This window comes from Carassius gibelio, chromosome A11, assembly GCF_023724105.1.
Source record: "Carassius gibelio isolate Cgi1373 ecotype wild population from Czech Republic chromosome A11, carGib1.2-hapl.c, whole genome shotgun sequence".
Taxonomy (NCBI): Eukaryota; Metazoa; Chordata; class Actinopteri; order Cypriniformes; family Cyprinidae; genus Carassius; species Carassius gibelio.
In genome coordinates, this window is record NC_068381.1 from 19,266,128 (window position 1) to 19,282,962 (window position 16,835).

Sequence of the window (16,835 nt, forward strand, 5' to 3'; positions counted from 1 at the left end):
ATTGTCATCTCATCCACCACCAGTCTCTCTCTTGTGCTCACCAAAACATATATTTGATTAAAATATAACAAAAACTGTAATATTGTGAAGTATTGTTGCAATAAAAAAATGTAACATTTTTATATTAAATTTCACTTTTTTTTTCTTTGATGGCAAAGCTGCATTTTCAGCAACATTTCTTCAGTCTTCAGTCACATGATCCTTCAGAAATCAATCTAATATGATGATTTGCTGCTTAATAAACATTTCTGCTTATTATCAATGTTGAAAACAGTCATGCTGCTTCATATTTTTGTGAAAACTGTGATTTTCTTTTTTTTTAGGATTCTTTGATTAATACAAAGATCAAAAGAACAGCATTCATTTGAAAAATATTTTTATGTTTAATGAAATCAGCCATTTTTATACTGATTTGGGCTTTTATATATATATATATATATATATATATATATATATATATATATATATATATATATATATATATATATATATATATTCAGCGTTACATTTTGCAAGAAAATCAACCATTATAATAAAATGGAAGAATATATTTTAACATGGAAAAATTACATTAGTTTTAAAAAATAAAAAGGATTTAGGTGTGATGTTATGTTATCTTTAAAATGTTATCCATATGTTACACCCATCCGTATTCAGCAGTTTCCAGTGTTCTCAGTGTTTGTTTTGTTAACTTGTGGCCTCTTGATCATTGTACCCTGAAGCTGAAAGATGCAGTATAAAAAGCGTGGTGGGTTTGGCCACAGTGCTCTTTTAATGAAGGAAAATCCAGGCCTCTCAGTCTCACCTAGGGGCTGATCTAAAAAGTCAGGCGAAGAGTTATGAGCGTATATTCATGTGATGCTTATGCACATGCACGCTCATACACATGCTTGTGTGGGGCTAAGAATAGCTTTCGGCTGGATGGGTGGGAGGCTGCACAGCCGAGCTTAAGATGAAACCATATCCCATCAGTGTCAAGGTGCTCACTCGCGTCAACGAAGCACATCCCAGAGATGGGGGCGGAGCCAATCTGTCTGACCAGATAGTGGTTAGAACACAGGGTTAAGTGTCCCGTCTCGTCTGAACCGACACATACATGCATACAAAGATGGTTGGGTGTGACCTTGTAGTCTAGCATCCACCCAGAATCCCTCAACTGACCGTTAAGTTAGTGCTTCTGTGATCTAGTGGATTGGAAATTAAAAATAGATGTGAAACATTTTGTATTTGGCGGCGAGGTTTTGGAACACACCCTACATAATAAATGAAATGAATGATTTCTTTATGAACATTTCCAAGATATAACTGATTATTTCTGTGATTTTTAAGACTGTTATAAATTAAAGCAATGTCATTGACGACATTATCACATTTAATAATGCATAAAGTATGACAGATTGGTGATGTGTTGGATCAGTGCACCAGCAGATGCTCTGAAGCTCTCCAGTCCCTGTAAATGAGGAATGTTGTCTCATAAACTTTAATATTATGACGTCGTGGGACTCATGGTATCATGGCATCATACTGCGACCCAGAACCTGCGATAAACATCACTCCGCCGGCCTAAAACTGTTTCTGTAGGCAGCATTGAGAGTGAGACACAGTCATGTTTTTCTGAAGTCCACTTTTATACTGTTAGTTGTTTTCCTGAAACAAAAACATATAGATTTATAATAAAATACATGTTTACTAGTCCTGGTGGGTAGTGCACACATACAGACGTCTGGAACACTTGTGTGCGTTTGAATCTGATATGGGTCACTTCCCAATCCCACTTCTCTGCTTCTCACTATTTCCTGTCCTTAAAAATAAGATTAAAAACTTAAAGCGCAAGAATAAATAAGTAAATTAAACTGAACAAAAATAACAATGAGTTCCGAATGCATAAATAATCGTCTGATGTTTAAAAAAAAAAAAAAAAAAAACATTGATTTCTGATATTTAAAATGATTTTGAAAAAATTTAAAAATATATAAAAAATATTAAATTAAAATCGCATGAGTGAACCACTGAGTCATTTAACTGATTTGTTCAAATGGATTCATTACAGAAGAAAGCATTTGAATGTCTAAACGAGGTAAAACTTTGAATCACTCATTCAACTCATTCGCTCAAAAGGAATGATTCATTCAGGAACTAAACACTATCTCGTGCAAAACCGTTCTGCTGTGGCTTTGTTTCCAACTATTTTCACTGGCAAAATAGAACAAAAACAGGAACTAAAATGGTTTTATTTATATTATCTGTGGAAGACGTAGAACCATAAAATGTAATGTGGCAATGATAGGCTGTCCTACTTGCCTGTCCAGTGTATATGTATTTGCAATACTCCACACAGCCTGTTCACGCAAACATATGCTATCAGCGTGTTCCATTACACTATTGCAGACCGAGCCAGAATGAAAAGTGTTATTATAGTGTTCCTTTAGCTCAAGTGGTAAAGCATTACATTACCAAGCGCAAGGTTGGGGGTTCGTATCCCAGGGAACACGTTAGGAAAAAATTGTTAGCCTGAATGCAATGTAAGTCGCTTTGGATAAAAGCGTCTGCTAAATACATAAATATAAATGTATTGTAATATTATGCGCTTTGTACCAGAGAATGAGATACGAATTGATCTGACAGTGCTGCATTCAACCGTCCACCAGCGCTGTCTCTAATCGTGTCACTGGTTAAACTCTGCTCTGCCTGTGTGCGTTCATGTGTTCTGAAGGGGGAGTGGCTTTGGAGAGTGTTTTGCAGGGAGGGTGGGATCTTATGCTTTCAAAGCTAGCTTAGTATTGCTAGCCTTTTCGAATTCGCCTACCCTACATTTAATATTAACTGCTTATTTATTGAACTGTTGTATAAATTTAATATTAATTGAAATTGAGCTGAAATTTGGGGGGAAAAAAATCACTTTTGGTGTGATATTGATTAACTTTATCAGATGTTATAAATTGCAAAGACAAAGTCATACGGAGGAATTTTTGCATTCGAACCCCCCCCCCCCTTTATGATAAGCTTTATGTTTGCTTGCAAAACATTCATGCTCTCTTGCAAAATGTTTTCGTTCCTCACAAAACTATTGCATTCACTCGCAAAACGTTCACGTTTTTCTGCGACACTTTGTATTCACTCGCTTGCAAAACATGTTCGTTCTCTTGCAAAACTATTGCAGTCCCCAGAAAAACTTTGCATTCTCTTGCAAAACTATTATATTTGTGAGTTTGCACAAAGTAGTTTTTCCTCCCAGCTCATTATTTCCTTCACAAGTGAACAAAAATGTTTTGGGGGGGACTGCGGTACTTTTGTGAGTGAATACAAAACCATTGAAATATTTTTTTTTTTTACTATGTCCCTTAAGGCCATATAGGACAGTAGCACCCTAATGCTTGACAGAATGCTTCGCAGAAGACTTGTATTTAATGCTGAGTTCCAGGCAGGTTTTTGAGTCCGTAAGTCACGATTTCAAATCACGAATAACGACTTCGTACCATTCCAGGCAAGTCACACCAAACTTCCTGAGCGCAAGGAATTGTAGCTAGATTATACATTTTATTGCAACGTTACATTGTCCTAAAATCTATTCAACGTACTATTCAACTTCCCACTTGCATAAACACTGCATCCGTAGGCTATATTATTCGCAGGGGCTGCCATTGTTGTTTCGCGTGTTTCGCGTGTGACGTTAGAACTCGAGCTAGAATGAGTTCACGGGTGAGAAGTCACGGGACTTCAGTTCAGGTGCACTTTCACGGGTTTAAGGTTGGAAAAACACGGGTTACGGGTTGCCTGGAATGCGGCATAAGTTATTGTACATAAGAATTACATTTTGTAAATGCATTTAATAAACAACACAGGTCATGTCATTGACCCAGATAATTTCCTCAGCAGAAACAAAACATTTACATGTCACAGATGTCAGTCCATTCCAGAACTGGTCTGAGCCAGTTGCAGTTGACCTTTACTGTTAGTTGTTTCCTCTCCATCTATATAGCTGCCGCATTGAAGTGTATAACATGATTTAAAGCTGCTCAACAGTCTGTCCCAGATGGCCAGTGACTGCAGCGGAGATGACAGAGGTGTCTATGTGTGTATGTAGGTCTGTGGAGTATTGATTGCTCACGACTCCATAACAATATGTTATTAGCATCTATACACAAGCAGAGCAGAAGCCCCCCACTGCGACCTCTGTGCCCCACTTAGGGGGTTGCCATGACAACTGATTTTTCTGTCTGTGGTCCTTTGGTTTTTAAGTGTTTGTTCATCATGTGGTTGCATTTTGGATTGATGGTTGAGTGGCCCCGGGAGGCCGGGTGTGCATTAGGGACAGGAACTCTCACGTGGCTAGAGATGGCATAAAAGATTATAGAGGCTGGCAACAAGTTTTCCAGGAAACACAATCTGACAGTGTCTTCCAAAGCTGAAGATAAACAAATTACCCAAAAGAGGCATATCTAGATATATATGGGTGGTTGATATTACATAGAGAAACTGGCTCGATTACGTAATTCCCAGTGCTTCAATGGAATGGATGGATGCTGAAGTGTTCTTTTGTCGCAATTAGCTTTTTGGGATTCTCTGATTGGTGGAATTTTTTTAATTTTTTGCAGAATCATGAGTAATGTGGCTTTTCAGCATTACATTTACATTTAGTAATTTATCAGACGCTTTTATCCAATTGAGGACAATAAAAGCACTCAAAATAAACGCAAGAAATGAAACACAAGTGCTATAACAAGTCTCAGTTAGCTTAACGCAGTACACGTAGCAAGGTTTTTTTGTGATTATTATAAATAAAAATAAAAGGGATAGAATAGAAAAAGAGTAGAGCTTCTAGCAGAGATCTAGTTTTAGAGGCCTAGATTTTGCATTAAACATGATTATAAAAAAAAGCACATACCCTTTATTACCAACCTCATTCCTCACAGCAGGTATGTTTTCAAAGGTTTCGGGGGGATTTTCACTTCCAGAACCTGACTGTTGCAGTAGAATTCCTGTGAACAGCTTTAAATGTGGCTTAGCAAAGCAAATTTTTGAGTTGTGTTGTTGTACAAATAGTGTAATAGTAAAGCAACATTTACTGAAATTTTAATCAGAGCATCAAAATGGTCATGTGGTTTGACTATCCAGGTGTTTTGTTCATACTTCCCAACAGATCCTCATTTTTAAGATTTAAATATACAAACTCCTGATTCTGAGTTTCAATTTGCCAGTCTTGGAATAGTTTTTAACTGAAAATGGGGTGAATTTCATTCCAAAAAAAGTAGTATAGTATTACAGTGATGGTAATACTTGTCATATATTCCCTGTGTCTGTATCTTGAACTTTTAGTTTGTACTAGTTCTGTTTTATTGATGCCTTGTTCTCTTCACATCTCTGCTGCTTGGTCCTCTTGTTTGTTGCCAAGGACCACTCCCATCTCCTTGTTAGTTACGATGGTTGGTTACTCATTAGTTCATTGGTTCAGCTGTGTATATAGCAGTGTTTCTCTTGTGATTTGTCTGTCAGTTTATGGTCTGTTGTGTTCTCCTTTGTTCCCTGCCTTGGTTTCTGTGTATACTTGCTGTTTCTCTTGCACATAGTATGGTACTCTGATGTTTACTATACTATAAAGATTACTATGTGATATATAGTTGATAAATGTGCTAGGCTGCATACAGAGACACACACATGCTTCATGCCTGGACTCCTCGCGGCCCTGCTTGAGTTAGCTAATGTGACAGATCTCAGTAACAGCGTGCTGTGTGGGAGGATGAGCGGTGGAGGGAAAACCTCAGTGTTTCTTCAGATATGCACCAACTGTGGCGAGCTGACTAAGAGCAATAGCTTTTAGCTGGAATCTGAACTGGATTAAGAAGGCTTTTATGTGTTTATGAAATTGATGTTCATAAAGGTGTAACCTAATCACAGAGCACGAGTGAATGTGAGAAGACGTAAATTGATACTGTCTTTCTTTTGTCAATCTATATTGGCTGCAAAGCTCTGGGATCAACTGCAGGTCATTGAAGTTAAAGGGGTGATAGTATAATAAGAGACGCATCCCTGTGCAGTCAGCCATATCCACTAAATAAGGCTTAAAAGCCTCCATCAAACCTGAGTGCACATCTACACACACACTATAGAGGATGACTGAGGGCAGACAGTTGCTAGTGTTTGCTAAGGCAACGTTCCTGGTTCAGTGACATGACTTATTTTTTGTCCTTGCATTAAAAATACATAATCAATTGAAAACACCTTTTCTAACACTACTGATTTTTTTTTTTTTTTTTTTTTTTTTTTTTTTTTTAAACCCTTTTGGTGCTCCTGGTCAAAAATGACCGGCCTACAAAATATCTCTTATAAATTTCTTATGTCATATTATTAACAAATATTGGATTTAGTCTTTTTCATCAGTGTGTCCTTTCGATTAGCACAGGTTTTGCATTTTTTTTTTTTTTTTTGGTAAAAAAAAATTGTGAAATTCATTACAAACAACTTCATTAATGTCTTTTTATGGTTTAATTTGAAAAATATCATTGTGACTCCTTCGACGTTGATATTTATGGACTAATAATTCACAATATCGGTATAATGTAAATGAAATAATACATACATAAATAATCCCCAAATTTGAAGGTTTTTGTTTGTCCTTCATCAGCAATGATATATCTGTTATCTATTGAATAATGTGTTTTCTTATGTCTCTGCAGGGCGAATATCGATGAAGTTGAGACGGATGTTGTGGAAATCGAAGCCAAGTTAGATAAGGTATGAATAACCACTTCTTTGCCTCATTTAATTGAGATGTAGGTTTTAAGGCCTTCGTGCTCCGCTAACTAAGCACCAGCGCATTAGCGCCTGGATAAAACAGCATAACAAATGTGCGCTGAGCTAAATCCCAGCTCGTACGCCGTACAGGACTAAGGGAAATTGAAAGAGGAATCCATTTAGCACTAGAAAGCTGAACATTTGCATCAGGGAACTGCAGTCATGATACAGCGTGTTAACAGAAGCTTCCAAACCTACATACAAGGGAAACGTCTGCTCATTATTGCAGGCTCATTGCAATAAGAAAAACCATGGACATTTAATAAGCATGAAATAAGTGTGAGATGATCAAATAAAAGCAAGGCCAAGATGCCTGTGTGCGTTCATACACCAGAGTTTTAAAGGGTAGCGCAAACTGAATGTCTTGACAGACATTCAACAAATAAACAGGCTAAGTAAGCTTTCATTGTCTAAGCTACCATATCAATATTCTTGAAATTTATTTTCGAAGACCTTGAATTTATAACAAAAGTGCTGCTTTTATGGCTAAAATAATGATAGTTCTTTTTAAAGTAGCTTTTAGCATGCTAGCTTTCGCAAAGAATAAAGCACAACAAAAGCAATCGTTATAATACTTTCTGTATACATTAATTCCTTTGTTTAACTGTTCTATCTGATTATTAGACAAACTTCTATCCATATTAGACAGAACTGTTAACGACAACGACGAACAAGAAGAGAAAGTTTGAGCACTGTGTGCGCTCAGGCACTGCCAGAATTAAATTCTGGCATCCTGTCAAAATAAAAGCCTCTAACACATTGGCTAGGCAGAAAAACTTAGCAACCGGTGCCGATATTTGAAAAATGCTAAATATCAGCCGATATATCGGCCTTGGCAATATGTCGGTCGACCACTACCTGACAGTGTAACTTACTTGGCAGTCTATGGGACAGTCACAAGCCTCCTGGTTTTCATCCAAAATATCTTAAATTGTGTTCTGAAAAGGAACAAAGCTTTTACTGATAACATGGGAGTAGGTGATTAATGACAAAATGTTCATTTTTGGGTCTAGTATCCCTTTAATGTACGGATGTATAAATGGTTTTATTTGATCCCTGTAAAGCAATCCTGTTCTCTCATCAAAAGCCCAATAATCACAATGCCTTCAATTTATAAACTCATGTCCCGTCCAGCATTTGTTTGTTGGTGATTATCGTATTTCTGTCCATCAGTTGGTGAAGCTATGCAGCGGTATGATCGAAGCAGGTCGTGCGTACATCAGTGCCAATAAACTCTTCATCAACGGGATTCGAGACTTGTCTCACCACTGCAAAAAAGAGGAGATGATCTCAGTAAGTTTCCCAGAAAGGTTTTTACTTTGCAAATGACTCTGGTAATAGGAAGACTTTCATGAGCTGTGTTGATTTTTCGATTATTTGTTTCATTTCAGGAATGTCTTGAAAAATGTGGCGGGAGCCTTCAGGAAATTGTCAACTATCACATGGTAAGACATGTTTTCCCCAGACTCACTCTGCATGGCCACATATCCCATAACCAACACATGCACACAATTCAGTCAGAGGCCATAATGATTCATCATGTGTTATCATAACCTGGCGAGGCCTGTAGTTCTCTCATGGGTGTTTTTATTGTGAAACCATATTACGTGTGCCATTGGGCGTAACTCAATCCGGAGAACATGGATCTCGTTACATGGGGTGTTTCACATCATATGTGGTTGATATATATTTCTTTTTTTTCACATGCCACCCAAAAGCCATTTGCAGAATCATAAAAGTGCACAGGCCTGTGTTGAGTTTTAAATGTTTGACCTTTCTGCCACTTTTATTGAGAAGTATAACTCGGACAGGAAATGTTTAGGAACTACAGGTGAAATGGGAATCGGAAATGTTGCATGCTGGATTCGAACTTGCGTTCGTCTCATGAGCACCACAGATCAATGTAAAGTGGTTTGTACTTGTGAAACCATTCTTTCTAGTGGGTGACTAATCACATATATTGGTTAATCTGAGACTGAGTACGTCATCGTGCATGAGTTTCGGGGTGTTTTCCTGTTCTTGAGGACAAGTAATTGGAAACAGAGACAGAGTGGCAATCAGTGTGCAAAGCTCAACAAGTCTCCTGTTACCACAGCCACCTTCACTTTTAAAGAAAGAGGAAATACCAGGACTGTGGAATAAAGGACTTGTGGCTTATTAGTTGTCAGCCAAAGACTGCTGATCCCTTCCTGCTTGTAGCATCAGCAGCATTTGAACAGAAAGTTCGACAGTTCCTTTAGTTTCTTTGACATTCTCGCTGCTTTTATGGATAATCAGACGGTTTATTCTTGAGATATTCTCCGTTCTCTGAGCATACAAGCACTGATCCTTCTGGTTCACGCTGTTGTGTAGTTTATTAAAAGTTTATTCATTCGGAACGTGTCGCGTGTCCATATTGCGCCAAAATGTGACACTGCACTCTCTTGGGTCCGCAGCAACACACGGCCACACGTGAAGTCGATCGGATGAACGGTTCTCGACATAATAAAAATACTAAAAAACAGACAGACACAGAGATTCCTGCCTTTATTACACCATGTCTACACCGAACGCGACAAAGCATTCAAATCATTTGCAATTTGTGTCAGTACGTCATAAATAGAACGCAGCAGCAGTTTACTGTCGGGAAGTTTTCAGCCGCATCTTTCGTCGTGCCTCACTTAAATTTTTCATCTAATATTTGTATTTGTATTTTATTTGTGTTTTATTTCAGCTTCAACAAAGCAACGAAAACGATTTTTAATACTCAACCGTTTTAGTTAACAATAGCAACGCTGCTTCTTGATTGTTACACACATTCTTACACAGCTGTCTGTCTGAGGAAAAAACATTAATTCATTTCAGTTCATCTTGTTCCTGTCCTCTCCTGTTTTTCTCTGGTTAACCTGCCACTCTATAAATCTGAAGCCTGGCCATTTTACTCTGGATCTAATCTGCCTGCCTCATGAATCCAGGACGCCCATCGCTGCCAAGTCCCTGGACGCTGGGAATCAATGTGTTTAGATTGTCTTGGGCAGATTGATTGATTTATATTTTTTAATGAAAATTCATTGACACTTTGCGTTTTTTGTCTGTTATACTTAATCTAATAGTCATATGCTGCAGACCAATACTAATAGCATGTTAATGTAGTTTTTTGCCATTTTTCTACTTTTGTCACAGTGACAATGCAGGATTGAAGATTCGTTTGGTGCTCTTGTAGCACGATAACAAGGTGTAAATCTATCGTATTTACAGTAATTGAATGAAAGCCTGAGTGTCTTTTGATCAGGCAGTCCATTTTTTACAGTTTATTGAGTTGTTGGAATCCAGGCAGTCTTAAATTGAACGAACCTGTCAAAGTGACACCTTACTACCTCCCCACTGAGTGTAATTACTGATGTTATGTGTTTGGCAGTGAGGAGTGTAAAAAGAGGCCACAGAAATGAGGGAATGAGTGATGAGAGAACGTTTTTCACTTCTGTTATAAAGGTGAGAACAGGAAAGGTGTCATACCTGCAGAAGCTGTTTTATATTGAATGCCTGACAACTTCTACATTGATATAAGATTAATTTCTGGGTAGATTTATCTTTGCTAGCCACTTTTTGAATATGCACACATCAGACTCTGTGCCTCAAGACGCATTGCACCAAGTTTGTCACCAATGACATCAATGTCACTGTCTATGCAGTAGGTTCATGTCCTGTAAATATAGATTTTAGTTTTTTCTGACGCCAAGTAAAATTGGGATATTCCATATTTCAGTGTTTCTGAATTCAGTGTCACTGATTCACAAAATTAGGTACAAAAGCAGAAAGGTACAAAAGCTGTCACGGGCGGTACCTTTTCAAAAGGTACACTTTTGTACCTTTTAGATACTAATATGTACACTTTAGGTGCTTATATGTATATTTAAGGTACCAATATGGATTCTTTAGGTACAAAGGTGTTCCTTTTGAAAAGATAATGCACCAGTGACTGCTTTTGTACCTTTTTTTCTGAGAGTGTAGGGAATGGAATGAGAGACAGATTTGCATGTGTGAGATATGAATTAAAAAAAAATGCTTTTAAATGTTATATTTCATCATTAGAGCTGTTTCTCTATGTGCATTCTTTTCTGTTTTTGTGCATCTGTGAAACTTTATCAGTTGCTGGCTAAAGTTCAAAGTACATAAATGGCCAAGTATAGATCAGATTGCTCTTGTTCTTGCTTCGTCCCTTTTGTCAAGGATGAATCGTGAGGTGCATGTGTGTGGACTTAAGCCAGCCAGGTATCCCAGAATGCATCAACCAGCAAACGGCAATGATGCAGGAGAAAACCCATATCATTTTCAAAATACTACTGTCACTGTGGCTTAGTGCAGCTGAAGACTGTAGTTGACTTATACATTTTTAAATTATAAATTTATGCATTTAGCAGACTCTTTTATGCAAAGCGACTTACAGTGCATTCAGGCAATCAATTTTGACCTATCATGTGTTCCCGGGGAATCAAACCCCCAACCTTGCAAGTTGAAGTTCTAGCTGTCATGCAACATTCACTGCAGTTCCTAGTTCCCTTTGAGCACATCAACTTAGCATTTTACCTCCTGCTAAAATCTCCAGAGCGCTATTATTGTTGCATTATGTAACATGCACATTTCCAGAAGTAAGAATCGGCTAATACTCTTTAATCGTTTCAAGATTTTCATTTTTTGCTTTACCACAACTGAAACCCAGTTTAATTTCTTTCCGCTTGAAAGCAACACAAAACCCTTTGACCGGCGTTATTGATCTTGTTCTCTTCCTGTAATGTCTCAGCATGCTTTCTGCAACACATTTTTTGAATTAAACTAGTTTAAGTATACAGTTCATGAACGGCCCAGCCATTTGGCAGCCGGGTTCTGTAAAGTGGTCTCGTATGGAACTTTTTATTTTATTTTTTTTACACAGGAAGTCAAAAGCTGAGCAGGCAGTTCAGAGTCACATGCAGACCATTCCTGCAGCTCGCAGCCAAGTGCTGAACATGCCGTCTTCCTCCAAAGCGTGTCACTTCCATCAGCGCTCCAAAGAAAAGGAGGTTACCGTCTGATGTTCCTCATGACAGTTTGGAACATTTGAATGGGACTGTTCGCTTTTCTCTTCAGCCTTTTTTCGTTTACAGTAGGTGTTCCTTTCAATGATGGACTTTTAGAACAAAGTAAAACAAACTAACTTTAAAACTAATTTTTTTATCTTTTTAACTAGGATATTCAATTTTTCTACTAAGTTCGAAAATATTTATTTCCAACTCTGTCATGGAAACTAGCATTGCTGTGGAGCTGCTGCGTTTGTTGATTGCAGCGTAAAGCTTTTCCTCTAGTCTCGTTCTGCTGACATCATGTATGACCCCGGCGCTGACATGCCTTCATTCTTACAACCTTCCTCACTCGCACGACCACCAGGGCTTGCCTTGAGTCTATGAGCTGTGTTTGTTTGCCTGTCGTGACATGGATGATGCCACTGTTTCCCAACACCCACCCTGTGTGATGTGTCTGTGACCTATGTAACCTTTGACCTGCAGTCGCCCATCAACACCGACCATGAGAGAGTTTGAGATGGGTCTGGGGTGCTGGTGCGGTGTTTTGGGTTAACAGACACAGACCTGCTACTGCTCTGTCATCTGCTGGTGGTTTGAGAGAAGTTCACCCTCAATATTCAGCTACACCCAGACTGGTCTTATGTTTCAAAGCCTTTGGGTGTGCTACTAAAGTGGTACACACAAAGTGGTCTTCCTCTAGGGGAGATATATATATATATATATAAAAATATATATAGTATTTTTTATTTTTATTTTGGCATTAATCAAGCATCATTTGTACACTTGTTTACATTTTTTTAATTTATTTTAATATCTTCAATAAATGAAAAGGATTGCTACAGCAATCTCTATACAAAATAAGCTGTAGTGCATTCACTGATCAAACATACTAATATTGTGAAATATTACTACAATAAAAGAAAAAGCTTTAATTTATTCCTGTGATGGCAAATCTGAATTTTCAGCATCATTTCTCCGGTCTTCAGTCATTATCCATTTTAAATTATTCTAATATGAAACATTTCTGATCATTATCAATGTTGAAAACAGTGCTGCTTCATATTTTTGTGGAAACCGTTTCATTAATTGAAAGTTCAGAAGAAAAGCTTAATCAGTTTTTAATGTGTCATTGCTGAATAAAACTACAAATTTTAAGAAAAAAACCTTACTGACCCCAAACATTTGAACAGTATAGTATATGTACAGTGCTGTCAATTTTCATTCATCCCAGTGACTTGAGTCTTTTGAATTTACTAAATTTACTAAAAATTCAGCATTAGATTTGTTCAATTTGTCCTGCAATATGCATTGCTTTGCAAGCGAGTGTCTTTTAGTATTAAGGTGAAGGTGAAGGTCATAATCAGAATTTGTGCTCTGCATTTAACCCATCCGAAATGCACACACACAGAGCAGTGAAAACACACACACACACACACACACACACACACACACACACACACACACACACACACACACACACACACACACACACACACACACACACACACACACACACACACACCCGGAGCAGTGGGCAGCCATTTATGCTGCGGCACCCGGGGAGCAGTTGGGGGTTCGATGCCTTGCTCAAGGGCACCTAAGTCATGGTATTGAAGGGGGAGAGAGAGCTGTTCATACACTCCCCCCACCCACAATTCCTGCCGGCCCGGGACTAGAACTCACAACCCTTCGATTGGGAGTCCAACCCTCTAACCATTAGGCCACGACTTCCCATGTTTCAGAGTCATTGAATTGTTCACAAGACTGAATCGTGAACAAGATCACATGCTGAACTGAACAACTGAATGATTTTAAATTTGTCGACCAGTTATGTGTCCCTGTTGATTTTTTTTTTTTTTAAGAGACGTTTTTAAATCTCATTCAGCAAAGGAGGTATACTGGTCACATGCTTTAAAAGGGAGAGGAGTTTGTGTACAATTTGAGTCAAAGCAGTGAGTAAGAATGAATGGACAGTTTGTTCACTTAAAAGATTTGCTCACAAAGGACACCTATTGTAACAAGTCAGAAAACATCTTTGACCACCTGTTTCCATTGCCCCCTGTTTTATGCAAATCCTATCCTGCCAACTCAGTATTTTTCTGTTTGATGCTGATACATTTGTTTTCCTGTCGTATCTTTTACAGATCCTGTTTGACCAGGCACAGAGATCCGTAAAGCAACAGTTGCACAATTTTGTGAAGGAGTGAGTCTTTTTATTCTTTCTCCTGCACTAGTTTCTGTTTTCTCCCATTTCCCTGCACTCTGTGATGTGCTCGTCTTGCTCTGCAATATGTGTCTGTATGTGACAATACACAGGGATGTTCGAAAGTTTAAAGAGACGAAGAAGCAGTTTGATAAGGTGCGGGAGGATATGGAGATCGCCCAGGTGAAGAACGCACAGGCGCCTCGTAACAAACCTCATGAGGTGGAGGAGGCCACCAGCGCCCTCATCACGACCCGAAAGTGCTTCCGACACCTCGCCCTGGACTATGTGTTGCAGGTATTTCAATAATAAAAGTGATAGTCCACCCAAAAATGTACATTCTGTCATCATTTACTCAACCTTAAGTTTAAACATAAAAGAAGATATTTTGACGAAAGTTGGCAACCAAATAGTTGATGGTCCCCATAGGCTTCCATACTATGGCAAAAATATCAACTGTATTCAAAATATCTTAAAAATTTCTTCCAAAAAAAACACAAATAAAAAATCATTTTTGGATTATAGAAGTCAAAAAAAGGACATTTCAAATAAAATGTGGAAAATCTCAGAAATGAAATCAAGGACATTTTAAAGAGACCGTTCACCCAAAAATAAATATTGTCATCATTTAATCACCCTCATATCGTTCCCAGTTTTGGTGTGTTTTGGACCCCACTGACTTCCATCAGCTGTGTCCCAAATTACGCACTATACACTATGCACTCATACACTGTGTACTTATGAACTATGTATTCCTCAATGTAGTTTCTGAATTATATGGTTTATTTTGTCATTCCTAAGCTACTTTTACACAACAACGTTGTAGTCAAAAAAATTTGCATTTACACGTAATTCACGCAAACATCCAAAAATGGTTTATTGCGTATGCCAGGCCAGTAGTTGGCGCTGTCACCTTGTTAGTAAACAGCACCTGTAGGGAAGTGACGATTATATGATGCGTCTCCGCTGTTGGTTGTAATATTGGTGAAGTAAATCCACACTTTGCTGAAGAAACGTTAGCAAACTCTTGAGCGGCAACAACAGTACCATGTACTCCGCCATTGTTGTGTATGTTTGTTCGCACTTGCCTTTAAAATCAACACGTTCTGCAAATGTCTACATACCTAACACTTACTACACACACGAATGACGTTACCATTTTCAAAGGTTCCTGTATTGGGTGTTTAAACAGAAACGATAACAGAGGTGTTTTCAAAACTATGCGTTTTCAGTCCCCAAAACGCTGTTGTCATGTAAATGAACAGTCAAAATGATTTTGGCTGAAAACGCTGTCGCGTAAACGGCCCCTTAATCTGAGTCTGATAGCCCCGCCCCCCCACTACGTGATTAAAGCTGTGCCAGTTGAGTGCATGAAGTGTCCAACATGCCACACTTTGTTTTTTTGGTTATGTGCATCATCCAGGTATTTAAAGTGCACTTCTTCAGTGTGAATGCACTTACTCGCACCATTTATACTACAATTCGTCATAGAATTGGTGGGCGTGACCTGACGGATCGGACCTGACTGCTCCTCTTCCCATCTTTAGCTGTCATTTCACAGTATAACGTGAACGCCTCTTTTTGTACTCTCCGGCCCTTGTATCCCTCATATCCTGTGAGGGCTGTGATTTTATGATTTTTCCCCATTTTAGTGACCATTAATGTTCTGTTTTCAGAGAAGTCGGTTAAGTTGGGAAGATTGCTGTAGTGGCTATGCTATTTTGGTTAAGTGACTCAAGGCTGTTTTGGTAAAAACCAAGTTCAAAATGGTGTGCTTTTCATTTGTTATATAGAGACATAGCCAGTAGCCATTACATTGTGTCACAAGCTTAATATCAGAAATAATTTTATGAAGTTTTATGAAGCTGTTAAATAGTTAATGTTAATGGCTAAGGACACGGCTGTAGTGTAATAACCACTGTGTGGAGCAGGGTCATGTGTGATCTTTGTGTCATAAGCTTACCGCTGAAATAGCTGAAATGGCTTAGTTGGCAAGTAACCAAAGGTTGTAGGTTTGAATCTCAGGAAACTTTGTTAAAAGCACCTACTATTGACTAATGTGCTTTTCTCTTGATATCTTTCTCAGATCAATGTTCTTCAGGCCAAAAAGAAATTTGAAATTTTGGATTCGGTGAGTGGGTTGCTATGCCATGATGAAGCAGCGTTCTCCTCCAGTGTAGTTTTCTGTATTGATCTCTTCCTCTCCTCCACAGATGCTGTCGTTCATGCAGGCTCAGTACAGTCTCTTCCAGCAGGGCTTCAACATCTTAGACGAGGTCGACCCCTACATGAAGAAGCTGGCTGCTGAGGTGAGATCCACATACACATCTGCTTCTCCAGGATCAGCCTCTCATTACCTGGCGCTCATTAGTGCCCTCGACACCTGCGTCTAATGCAGGACATGTGCTGACGAGCCCCAGGCTCCACATGAACACAGGCCTAATGACTGAACATGAGGGATGATGTCTATCCTTGAGGTTGACAGGGACAGTCCATCTGTCTGAGACAGGCTTGAAGAAAAACTGAAAATAAAGTTCACCTCAATTACTCCAGTCTTCAGTGTCACATGATCCTGCAGAAATCATTCTAATATGCCGATTTATTATCAGTGCTGGAGACTTCATGTTTTTTTTAGGAACCTGTAATACTTTTTTGAATAAAAAGTTAAAAAGAAGAGCATTTATTTAAAATAGGAATTTTCTTACAATATACACTACAGTTCAAAAGTTTGGGGTCAGTAATTTTTTATCTTTTATTTTTTTTTAAAGAAATTAAAACTTTTATTCAGCAAGGATGTTAAA

The 16,835-nt window shown here is 38.3% G+C and overlaps 1 protein-coding gene across 4 annotated transcripts in view; it reads left to right on the forward strand.

Moving 5' to 3' along the window:
* Positions 1-16,835, forward strand: part of acap3b (ArfGAP with coiled-coil, ankyrin repeat and PH domains 3b) — a 65,609-nt gene that overhangs the window by 24,280 nt on the left and 24,494 nt on the right. For all 4 annotated transcript variants that reach the window (XR_008185952.1, XM_052610299.1, XM_052610300.1 and 1 more), the window contains exons 2-8: positions 6,675-6,732; positions 7,966-8,085; positions 8,184-8,237; positions 13,976-14,034; positions 14,148-14,331; positions 16,121-16,165; positions 16,248-16,343. Coding sequence is in view for 3 of the 4 variants with exons in the window: in XM_052610299.1 (XP_052466259.1) it covers positions 6,675-6,732; positions 7,966-8,085; positions 8,184-8,237; positions 13,976-14,034; positions 14,148-14,331; positions 16,121-16,165; positions 16,248-16,343 (616 nt within the window). In the remaining variant the exon portion in view is untranslated. The remainder of the gene's footprint in view (positions 1-6,674; positions 6,733-7,965; positions 8,086-8,183; positions 8,238-13,975; positions 14,035-14,147; positions 14,332-16,120; positions 16,166-16,247; positions 16,344-16,835) is intronic.